The sequence below is a fragment of the Mytilus edulis genome, chromosome 7 (genome assembly GCF_963676685.1).
Source record: "Mytilus edulis chromosome 7, xbMytEdul2.2, whole genome shotgun sequence".
Taxonomy (NCBI): Eukaryota; Metazoa; Mollusca; class Bivalvia; order Mytilida; family Mytilidae; genus Mytilus; species Mytilus edulis.
The window spans coordinates 9,077,168-9,090,217 of NC_092350.1; the positions used below are offsets into that span (position 1 = coordinate 9,077,168).

The 13,050-nt window shown below is 32.0% G+C and overlaps 1 protein-coding gene across 1 annotated transcript in view; it reads left to right on the forward strand.

Moving 5' to 3' along the window:
- Positions 1-21: 21 nt before the first annotated feature.
- The window catches only part of LOC139529870 (uncharacterized), a 29,716-nt gene continuing 16,687 nt past the window's right edge, over positions 22-13,050 (forward strand). Inside the window, exons 1-14 of the mRNA XM_071325807.1 lie at positions 22-213; positions 830-959; positions 1,398-1,432; positions 2,129-2,267; positions 2,647-2,870; positions 5,302-5,460; positions 5,711-5,906; positions 6,568-6,822; positions 7,586-7,806; positions 8,718-8,823; positions 9,499-9,615; positions 10,224-10,359; positions 10,753-10,933; positions 11,848-12,124. Of these exons, the coding sequence (XP_071181908.1) occupies positions 133-213; positions 830-959; positions 1,398-1,432; positions 2,129-2,267; positions 2,647-2,870; positions 5,302-5,460; positions 5,711-5,906; positions 6,568-6,822; positions 7,586-7,806; positions 8,718-8,823; positions 9,499-9,615; positions 10,224-10,359; positions 10,753-10,933; positions 11,848-12,124 (2,257 nt within the window). The 5' untranslated portion in view covers positions 22-132. The remainder of the gene's footprint in view (positions 214-829; positions 960-1,397; positions 1,433-2,128; positions 2,268-2,646; positions 2,871-5,301; positions 5,461-5,710; positions 5,907-6,567; positions 6,823-7,585; positions 7,807-8,717; positions 8,824-9,498; positions 9,616-10,223; positions 10,360-10,752; positions 10,934-11,847; positions 12,125-13,050) is intronic.

The following is a 13,050-nucleotide window of genomic DNA, read 5'->3' on the forward strand; positions in this document are numbered from 1 at the left end:
ATATTTTCCTTTTAGGATATCGAAGATATTGATTTTAGTACGGATAAGACATCATTAGCTGTATCATGGACCGGCTTTGCGCATCCCCACGAAAATGTTAATTTCAGTGGTTGTGTTGGGACACTCCCGAAAATGTGTGACGTTTCAGCAATGACAGCTTTTACGGAGTCACCATCTTTTTCTTTTAAAGGTCTAACTTTGATACCGTTTCAGGTATATCTACTATAAAATCACTATACTGTATGCATGGAAACAATGATATTTCAAGTTAGACAACTATGATGTTATAAAGTAATCAAAAGTTTAGTAAAAGATTTAATAAATGTCAAACAGATTACTTGATTGATTGTAGTGTTAACGCCACTTTCAACAATCATGGCTTTATTATGGAGGCCAGTTTTTATTGATTGAGAAAGAAAGAAATAACCAACTATCTGCAATAGTAACATTGACAATTCTAGTCATTTAAGATCTGTGTTGAACGCACCTACCTCAATCAGACGAGAGTTAGCAAAATATCGTATACGTAAATGAAATAATAACCAATTGACCACCAACATCCTATATTATATAACAAATTTCAAACAATGAAAACAAATGATTATTGCAAATTTAAATACTGTTCACAAATATTAAAATAATGAAAGATGTTACAGCTGATAAACTGTCACGTCCTTATTTATAATAAAGATTGTAATTTGCATAGGATTATTAATTCATCGATCACATTGCTATGCAGGTTCATAGGAACATAAGCAACTCACCTGTTAATATGCACTAAAGGTTTGCATGTTCAGATGGGACTGGGTAATTATGTTTTGTGTTGCAGATGTATTATGTTACCGTAGAGGCACGCACTAGAGGGGGAAGCGTTAAAGTTAGTTCAGATGGTGTCAGAGTTCTCGATATCAATCAAAATTTAACTGGAATTAATGTTTGGGATGGCATCAATTGTACTGGTAAATATTTCATGATTTTAGAAAAACACCAAATCTAAATAATTAATAAATAAATGGTTCAGTACTGACTTGAAAAATATTTTTCACAAATGGTTTATCAAAATTCCGTCGGTACCCTTAACCGTTGTATTAGTTTTGCGATTTCTTCTGCTTTTATTTCAGATAAACGGGTACGGCTCGCGAGAAGATTTTTTCTAGAATTTAATACTTCAGTATTTGTATTTATATCGTCTATGCAGTATGTATATTATAATAGCGAAATCATATTTATATATGCTTATTCCTGTTTATTTTCATAAATAGTAAAATTATTTTTAATCTATTAATTAACATTTTTATACAAACAAACCAGAGCGATTCAATTTTTTTTTAATTTCATTTGACGATGTGTCTTCAAAGTGACATGTATATTCCATTTATTAATTCTATGTTTGCTAGATGCACCAGACCTTAATAACAGTCATCATAGCCAGGTATGCTTTATCAGTAAAAATATTTTTGTAATGACAAATAAATATAAATATATATACAAATATTTTATTAGCACAAACTCATCAACATAAATGGTTAAGGCTCATTGTATATTAATCACATAGTTGATCATACATAATAAGTATTGTAAATAATCACTATATTAATGTGTAATATTGTAAACAATGATTATGAATTAAAGACATACTGGCAATTTTATAGAGTTTGTTCTGCTTTACGCAGGTACAGACTGTCTAAAATGCAAGAGGAAGTGAATTTTAGGGTTGTGTACGAATTATATATGGCATCTCTTTTTTTTTTAGCATGCATGTATATATGTTCGTTCTGATTACTTTCAGTCAGTTCAATTCACTGCTTGCTCAAACCAATACTTTAAAGATCGAACCGGTTACAATTGGTATTCACTGATTCTCTATTATGCAAATAATATAAAGGAGTAAGATCAAAAACTCACCTGATAGAATAATAATTCTACATGTGGATTTACAGCACTTTCGGAACAAACAGTTCCGAATAAGTAATTATAAACATTTCTGGAAAAGCTATCACGAACTGCATCAGTAGAGGTTATTAGATTCCAAATATCAGTTATAGATTTATTACTTTAAAATACGTTACAAAAGATATGTCAATTTACCCTGTCAGTTGATGACTATCAAATATCATTTAACTTATAGGACACTCGACCTAAATGTAAAGAGGATATTGCCTTCCAAACATCCACATCAACCCTAAACGTGTATTGGACTATACCGGCGGTGTACAATGACTATGTGAGGGATGCCTTTGTTAGATTAGAAGAAAGACTTGTTGGTGGTAAGTTTGACACATTTATAAAGCATTTGTTTGTAATTGTACGCAAAATGTACAAAAATTCATAGTAATGAAATAAACTCTATGTCAATATAATACGTCCAAAGCTGGTTTCTAGATTCGTCTTAACCAAAACCATTAAATTACAAAAAACAAAACGAGTATTCATTCTTAAATATATGTGACTTTCCAAAAGTGTGACGAATGTAGCTAGCAAAGCTTGAGATACTTACTCTGTTTATACTCCTACCTAAATTTATGGAATATGTTCCAAACATCAGTATTAAATCACTGGAATTAAGTTAACAAGTCAGAATAATCGGAACAAGTTGACAGGAAGATTTGTAAAAGAGGATCCTCTACGAATATGTATTTGTTTTAGATGTGTGGATGGCATTTCAACCATATACATATGTCGGAAGAAATCGACATGAAACATTAACTGAGTTAAACCTAAAACCAGGAAAATCCTACCGGGCAGTTTTAAAATTTTGTGCTGAGGATATATGCTTTCCACCGGTGTATGGCACAGGTGTTACCATAATTTCGAATCCTCCGTCAACAGGGGATATCATTGTACAGATAGAAGATCCAATTAAGCATCAGGTAAAAAGAATTCAGATGAATTTGTACGAACTTTACAGTTTACAGATATATATAACACCTGATTGATTATTTGGACACTCTATTTTACTAAATCGTATTAATTTGCAGCCAATATTAACTACACATTAGACAATATGGACAATAAAGGTAAACTAGCAGCCGTTCCTAATAGATTTTATAGTTACACCTCGGTTGTTCATGAAAAGCTGAAGATCACAGATTTTGAGACGAAATGCATTAAACATTGGTAGAATTGATAAATTTTATTATAGATGTTATTGCATCATACATTTTTACCAAAACGAATAACACAGTGTAGATACTATTCTGTACGCTATCCAGAAGTCGCGATTTTCGAAGCGATGATTTCCAACTGGCTAACAGGACGGTTTTGCCTACGGTGACTTTTCTCATCATTTGTTTACACCTATATATATAAAGTGCTTTGAACATCTGCAAGGTATGTATACTAGCATCATAAATTTGTGTAACTGTAACAAAAACATGCACTAGAACATAAAATATACGTGTGCATCATACCAACTTGATAGAAAAAAGTGAAACCGATGGACAATTTTTCTCTCGTAGTACAAAGCAAATAATCTTTTATTGCAAATATTTGCATCAGTTTACAGTTAAATATATACTGTTTCAATATTCTTTTCGTATTTAAGTAGAATATTCGTATTTCCCATAAAAAATATATTTCCTTGAGAATCCCAAAATAAATTACAGTACGATGAGTCTACAACTGACCGTATTATAGAAGCGATTTCAATTTTTTGACTGTATGACCAGTCGTGATTTTGAAGAAAATAAACAACGGCAATTTGAAGGTATATACGTGTCTATGTGATATTATGAACTGTCCAGGGAACTATAACGTGTAATATCTTTCATCAGGCAATATAAATAAAGTTTTAATGATTTTTGTAGACTGCAAAATAATTGTATTTTAGATATGGAAACATAAAAAATATTTTCACCAAAAATTCGAAATAGAAGGTGCATAATGCTTTAATTGATTAAAAATGGAGCATTTTCAGAAGACTTTAATAATTGGTTTAGGAGGTGTTGGAAATACCTGATGGGTGCCCATATAATGCAAAGTCGGTATCTTATATAAAGAAACCCCTTAACAGATGTTTACTAAAATTCGAAATAGACGGTGCACAATACAGTCATTATCATTTATGATAAGGAATCCGAGAAAGATTAATTAATAGTCATATCAGTGACGGATCCAGAAAAAGGGGATCCGGCGGTTTGAAACCTTTTTTTAACTATCAATGCATTTGTATGGGAACATATATTCTGAATCCCCTTTTCTCCTGGGTTGGACCCTTTCTCCATTTAAAAATGGCTGGAAACCCCATTGTATATTAAGTAGTTTATGAGGAGATGCGCTTACAAAACCGGCGAAACATATTGTACCGGTCCAACGAACGAACGGAAAGACGGACTTCATTATCACTACAAACCCCCGCTTTACAAAGTGGTGTACAATTGGGTGTCAAGAAACAGCTCTACTTCCAAAACAAAGTGAAGGAACTGTGATCAATTATAGGCTATAGTACGGCCTCGAATGTGTGCAAATACATGCATTTTTATATAACAACTAAATCTGTGTGTTTGTACAATTTTAAGTATAATGGAGGACAGTTCTGAAACTTATACACACAACAAACCTTCCTCTTATTTTAACAAAATTTAAACATCCTTATACTTAATATAGTAAGTCGAGTACACCCTATTAAGCTAAACATGTTTCATAAGTTTTCAGGATGTGAATTTATTGAAATATATTTGTGTTATTTAGAAAAATGCCACCTTCTAATGTATCGTAGATAACTTTGAAATCACCACTAGAATGCAGTGAAACAAAGACTGATCATACAGTTTCAAAATATACAAGCGAGACTGATCGTACAGTGAGGAATTCAAACAAGCGTAATTGTCGTATTTCTGGCTTCAAAGATCTGGATTTTTACCACCACTTGAAATATACTTCATTTAGTTAATTAAGTCTGGTGTTTACGTTAATTTGTACATTAAGAGGGTAAAAAGATTGTTTTTAGGTTCACCGACTGATTTTCCTTAGTGATGCACTTGAAAATATATTGATTAAGGCAAATATACGAATAATGAATGTGCTAAATTTAATTCTTAACCATTTGAGAATACCGATGTCAGCTGTATTAATCATTAAGCAATGTACAGATGATCAACTTACCGTTTAATTCAGTTTATCCATCAAATTTCAAATGCGATCCAAAAAGTTCTCGCTTCGAAAATCGTGACTTCCGGATAGCGTACAGAATAGTATCTACACTGTGAATAATAGTATTCAAATTAATTGTTTTTTTTCAAACAGATGTTAAATATCATATTGTTTTTTTGCTGAATAGAATTTATAATTGTTTTTGTTCAGCTTATAGTTACATTTGAGAAGATGTTTGACCCTGATATTGATGACCATGCAGAGGCTCAAAGTGTTGTTTACTTTTATGAGTGTGCGTTAGGTGATACTGTTGGTATACATACAGTTTGGAATAAAATTGACAACGGAATTACACTAGACGCTGACCACGTATGCTAATTTTAAGTATTTCATCTTATTTAATTTAGTATGATTTTCTGTTTCAATATTATCAAATACTAGTTAAAGCGTCCCCTAACGAGTCTCAGTAACATAAATAATTACATACTAAATTATTTACATGATATCTTTAGTGTTACACTGAAATAAGAAGAAATATCATATTTTTGACATTGGTGTATCGTTTTTCGTGTTGATAATTGTGTTAAGATCCAAAATGACATTTTTCTTATATTATTAGGTGCAATTCATAATACCATTAAACACTAGTTTAGATTTCTCTAAATGTCGGAAACTAAACATTAGAGGTTACAATAAAGCTGGTGTCTGGTCCACACTTTCCAAGGAGATTAAAACATGTTATGTACAAGACGGCAATTCGCTTATAATTTCAAATATGGTAATTGATGCTGTAGGACGTCAGGAAAAAACTATAGGTGAGAATTAATGTCATAATTTATAAAACAATACGTCACCTGACTACCTAACTGTATTTGTATAAATATTTTAGAATATCTAATGAGAATATAAATGTTTAACTGTATTCTTACCTAATGCAACTGACACGTTTATTGCTATCGCAAATTTAATTAACCAAGCTACTTATAAACTAGTATATGACGTCGTCCAATCGTCTTCAAATAGTTTATTATTTATAAACAGAAATAACATAATGGATACACTAGCAATATATCAAATCTTGGAAAATCAAATTCTAAAGATTTTGCCAAAAATATTCCACAATTCTCTGAAACTGCTCGGTCTGTTTTGGTAAGTGACCCTGTTACACCTATGCTAACTTACATTATATATATGATAGTGTGTGATAATGTATGCAGTGCAAGCTATTGTTTTATTGAACAAAACATCATTCCAAAAGTTCGGCAATTATAGCATCGCAGTTGATTTCGAAAATGTAGATTCCGCATGCATAAAACTACTTAAGTTAAGACTTGTTCGGACCAGACGGATTTTTCTACACATCCTACGATAAATTAGTATTACGATTGGATGTATTATCTTGATCCTCTTTTCTGCATACCATTCAATGAGAACTTTACATTAAAAACGTTCAATAAACGCAATTTATCATCTCAGATGGGAAGAAACATGATGGATATGGCCGTGATATTTACTTGGAGGAGAACGGTCGTTGGGAAGAAACTGACGTCGACTATACACCATACAAGAACATCATTTCAGCAACCTGGCCCTTACTACGTCACAAGAACTATACGTGGGCTGTCATCGATGCTGAGACGTTAGATGTAAAAAGTTATTACAAAGATGAGGATATGCTACAATTGAAAGATCCATGTTCACATCCTGATACTATTAAATGTGGAGTAACAAGTGAGTTATTTTGAGAAGGGTTGTGCTGTTGATTTAGATGTGTTCGATCATAATTAAACATCACCTGGTAAATAAAGATAAGCGCATCCAATTAGGAGATAACTGTATTGTATTGTAAGCTCCGACGGCATCAATTGGGGATTTGATGGTCGCAAATTAAGTTTACTGGCGACGCGTTAGCGGAGACAGTAAACGGGTATTTGCGACCATCAAATCCCCAATTGATGCCGTCGGAGCTTAAAATACAATATTGTTATCTCCATTCTAATGAAACTGACAGAAAATACCGTTAAAACATTATTTAAAGTCTGTCATATGCCGTCTGCGCTTGCGCGTACGTCCCATAGCATCAATTGCCAATTGATGCCATGTAAGAAAGTGACGTTATCCAATCAAAATGAACGTTACAAATGTTGTTGCATTAGAATTTCAAAGATATCAGTATATTATATGTAACATTTACAAAAGCCTTTAGATCAGATATTTAAGAGGCAGTTAGCAATCATGTGCATGGTCTGTTTTAGACTCGGGAGTTAGGATAACATACGCGACATGTCTGTAAATAAAACGATTATCTAATTGTTCCATTGACCAATTCTATGAGACATTTCAAGTCTTACGACAAGAATGTGCTCTGCAAAAAGACACAAGTACTCTTTGGTTTTTTTTGTAAGGAATATTAACAAAAGTTTTTCATATTACTTATATTGAATACTCACTGTCAATTTTGATTTAAAATGACTGACATTTTAATACATTACAGACAAAGAATATGTCAATGTGATATTCGATGCAAATAAGGAACTAGAACACGGTAAACGATATATCATGTGCATCTATGCTCCTCGAAAGGAGATACAGTACGAGAAGTGGACAGAAGTGTTAGATGAAATAAAGTCTTGCAGTGATGGAGTTACGGTTGATTTAACACCACCTACACTCGGTCACGTGTGGATTGGTATTGACCCTAAAGAGGAATATCAAGTAAAAGTCATATATAAACCTGTACTTTTATGTTTCAGCACACACGTTACGAAATATAATCTCTAAAATAATACTAGACTTTTCATATTATAATATTTAAACAACACGTTATTAATTACATGAGTCCGAAGCGGTGAATGATTTCGACCAACATCATTAGAAAATAATCATCTTCATTTATAGATTAATGCGACTTGATAAAACAAACGTAGTATTGATTCAAACAGTTTGGGCATTTAACTGAGGTTCATCCCTCTCAATTTTAGAATATAATATGAACACGGGAATGTGTCAAAAAGACAACAATCCGATCAAAGAATAGAAAACAGGTGAAGTCCAACAATGGGTCTTCAACGCAGAGAAAATATCCTACATCATTTCTACATCTGGAGAGGATCTTAAGCTCGCCGTTTGTCAAACATGTATGATAGTTCAGCAAAATAGATACCACACTAACCCCGAAACATTCAATTGAAAAAAAAAATTAAAGACTTACAAAAGTTATGGTTACTAAATTGGAAAAAGACATAATTGAGAGCCGAAATTTTATTCAAGTATATTTGTAAGGTTTTTCGTAGAACTTTGGAGCCCATAACATAGTTGGAACTTTCGTGTTTTTCGGTTCTGTTGTAAAGATGTAGAAAAAAACAAGTTATATGAATTGGAACCTCAACATAAACATAAAACGTCATACAATAATGATATAATTGGCAGCTGTATCAGCCGGTACAAAGAAAAATCTGTGTCGAATTTATTAAGCTGATGATAATAGAAGACATAGGGCTGTTGTGATTGGTAGAAGAAAATGTTTTTTACTATACGAATATCAATATCTATTGTATTGCTGAGTTGAAAAACATAAATCTAAGGATTTTTTTGTTAGCTTTTTTTTATTTATCCTTTTTTTTTAGTCTTCAACAACAGATATTTTCGTCAGCTGGGATTCATTTACCGATGTCGAGGAGTATAGAAAAACTGTGCATACGTCAGGCATAAAAGAGTACGAACTTGGAATAGGTAAGCATTTTTCAAAATATCAGAATATAAAACAAAACCTTCAGAACTTAACAATTTGTTTTTAATTCATTGAATAAAGCATGCATAATTGTATTGTGATATTTTCGAATGAAATACCCTTTTGAGCAAAGTCTAAAGGTTAATGCCGCTACAAGGTAGCACTCGTATCCGCAAAGTTGAAAGGAATAAATATAAGTTGCAAAAACTTGTTTTCCAATCCACTATAAATGAGTATATTTAAACTAAAGCTGCAGTCATGCATGACAAGTCACATGCTTTTATACAAAACAAAAAGTTATTAATAAAAATTAGTTGTCATATTTCCTAGTTTTTTTTTGGTTTGTTTTTGCAAATGCATTGTTATTTATTTTTACTTGTGAGTTTCAACATCCTTTTGAATCCTCGCCTCTCTTCTGACCATATTTAATTTTATATATTTGGTAGACTTTGAAAAATGATGTTTCGTAATTAACTTACCATAGATTATAAACTCTTCATAGATACTAGGATTAAGATTTTATACCCCAAACGCGCGTTTCAACTTAAAAGACTTATAAGAAAAACTTAAGCATTTCTAAAAAATAATTTTTAAAATATATTAAACGTTTTCCAATTGAAAAATCACGAAAATATATTTCCAATATTTTTAATACTATTTTGGATTATACTTTTCAGGATCTACAAAGGGAGGAACAGACATATATCCATATACAAAAGTTGGACTTGTAAATCATTATACAGTACATGGTTTGAGATTACAAAATGGACATGAATACTATGCAACTATAAGAGGTATCAAATATTACAGATTTTACACTAAATTCATTGTTGTAACATACAATAAATCATATCAATTCGTATACATGTACTTTTCAATTTATGTGACGTCTAAAAGAGGGGCGAAATATACCAGAGGGACAATCAAACTGATAGATAGAAAATAAATTGACAACGCATTGGCTAAAAACTAAAAAGAAGACATACAGACAAATAATAGTACAGAAAACACAACATAGAAAACTAAAGACTAAGCAACACGAACCCGACCAAAAACTGTTCTCAGGGGCTCCGGAAGGGTAAGCAGATCCTGATCCACATGTGGCATCCGTGAAGTTACATAAATTTGTACGTTTGCAATCACGAACTTTTTCAGGTCTAAACTGGCATGCTACATTTTTTTGTGGTCTCTGATCTCTAAATTATGATATAGTCGTGTGGTTTGTAAACAACTTGATTCTGTGAAATTCTCGATTATGGCGTTTTGAAAGAATGAATGTAGACACATTGACATCAAAGTTCGCTATTTTAACAATAGCGCCTAGGATTCTCCTCGCTTTATAAATTACTAAAATTATGAAATTTTTACAACTCGGTTAACTACTGCTGCATTTATTTTGTAGCGTTGGATTTTGCAAAACGAAGTGCCACATCAAGTTCACATCCAGTAAAGATTGATGGTACACCACCAGGAAAATCTGATCGGCCAATAACAATAGAAGGACGTCATTTATCAGATATGAGTGAAATAAATGCATGGTTTGTATATTAGTTTAACATTTCATTTTAAGAACGTTTTGCCTCCACCAAACTGCGATTGAACGTCGATGTTATAGCGGTCAAAAATTTAAAAAAAAAAGTTGGCCAACAATTGACAAATGCGTACACCATATATCACTAATTTCAGAATAAATACCAAATTCTTTGTCAAGGATTTGCCATAATCAGCAATTTCAATGACACTTGAATGACAAACAGCATAATTAGGGGTAGTTAGATATTATAATATTCTATTAAAGATAAATTGAACATGTATTCGTAACATTTTCAGTCTGAATTTGAAATAATCCATAAACATAAAAATCAATATAGATCATAACAAATGTATAATATTTGTATTTATCAACTTAGATCTTTTATATTGTACTAAAGCTGGAGAGATGTCTTCCTTGATAAGGAGAGTGGGATTGATCATTACCTATGGTCGATAGGATCCCATCCTGGATATGATGATGTCATCCCATTTACGAAGACTATGTTGGACTGTGGCGCGTCAGCTGAAGATTCAACAATTGATATTCACGAAGGTCATGCCTACTTCATCACAGTTAAGGTAAAAGTGAATGTACAACTGTTGACATAATTTCACAATTCAAAGCAGCTGATACATGTAATCGTACTTTTGAACTATTTTCGTAATAAGTCAATTGCCTGAGATGTCTTAAATTCTGACGATCATTAAACAACGAAAATACACAAAACAAAACAACTAAACTTTTTTCTTTTTTCTTTACCTGAATGTTTATCCATCCTTCTTTTTTGTACATTTATAATGTTCAAATAAATTGTACATGTAATGTTTAAGAATACAAGCCCAAAGTATTAGCTAAAGTGTTGATTGTACATATATTTTTGAAAACAGACAATCCACATGATACCCATCACATTTTTTTCAAACAAATATCACATTCGGCATTTTATATTATATCTATTTAGTTTAATTGTCATGGTTATAGCAATTGCTTTGACGATTTATATGACAACTGCTTTCCGAAAAAAAATATGTATTTACAGGAGAATATCCTATCATGTAGATTGTCGAAACATGTTATATCGCTTCATTTAGATTAAATGTGATTTCAATTTTTCGTTTTGTCTGTACTTGCCTAATTAATAAAGACCCTGTATCTAAAGGATAGTTCATAGACAATTGAGTATTAATTAAGTCCTTCATTTGACATTTGTTTATTGAATCACATGGAAGTAGCAAGTAGACCTACTGTTTGAAATGCTCAATAGTGTCAAAGTATTCAGCCGAGGATACGAGTTCTACTTTTTATTGATGAAATTACATGTAATGTTTTGTATAATGTATTATTATTTGATTTATAAAACTGATATCCGAATTAAATGTTAATGAAAAGAAATAAATCCAACAAACGAAACATATAGAATCGTCTTCGCCTCATTGAACTTAACTGTAGTAGTTTACTGTATACAGTTTTGCTTTTTTTTTTATTTCCAAAGGCTGTAAATAGAGCCAATCTCATTAGCACCGCTTCTTCCTGGGCTTACATATATGACATGTCTCCCCCAATTGCTGGTCATGTATACGATGGTAGTCGAGAAACTGCTGCATCTTATATGAAAGATATAGATTACCAAACAGACGTCAAGACCCTATCTGCTTATTGGGAAGGATTTTATGATCCACATTCTACTATCAAGTCATATTATGTTAGCATAGGAACTCGCCCTAAGTGTGAAGATGTATTAGCTAATCAGGATATAGGAATATCCTTTAGTAAGTTCGTTTTTATGTCATTTGAACAATGTCTTTGTAGGAACTATTTTATATAAAATAGATTATCAAGATACAATACGTTTTGGAATGCTGTACACATGTTATGCAGGGGCCTTGACCTGTTCAGATTATTATCCAATCAGCAAGGGGGTTTCCCATTCACCTCTGCATGTGCTTCTCATTTACAATTGTTTTGCGAGATCATACTAATTAACCAATGATATTGCTTATTAAGTTTGAATTATCAAATCAGCACTTATTATCAGGTCTCTTGTTTTAAACGCGCAATCATAATTATTCTTAAAGCAACGCTTGCTTGTAGTAGTCATTTTATATTTTTCGGGAAAATAATTTCTTCCCACCCACCACTCCCTAGTGGACATTTATTGTTATTTGCTATATACATATGTATAATACAGATATTGTTGCATTTGTAAAATCTATGCATACTTTATATTGTTTAATTAGTAGAGTAGTAATGTTTCAAAGAACTCACAGTTTTTATGTACTTCTTGTATGGAGTACCACAGTTTTTCAATGTGATTTTGCTTTCTTTGTAAATATGTTTATTGCGTATTGATATGCGAAGAAAATATTAAACTGTGATTCTTCTCCCAAACCTGTGTTTGTTCAGTTTGTACTTAATACAATAACCAGTTAGCTTATGTCTTTGTCCCGCTAATTAACTCTGATTAGTGTAAATTACGTGCCTACCTGCATTGTAACTCTTCAGCATTAGGTTTGGGCCCAAAGGGATAGCAACCTGGTTATTGGTACCACTGGCCTTAATATTCAACATCAAATAAGAGAGGATCTGGGTGGGACAAGTTTTGTGGATTAATGTTGTGATTAACATAATTGAAGCTTCTCCAAGTTCAAATATACTGTTCAACTGCATCATTGAGGTATCAACGTTCAAAATCGCT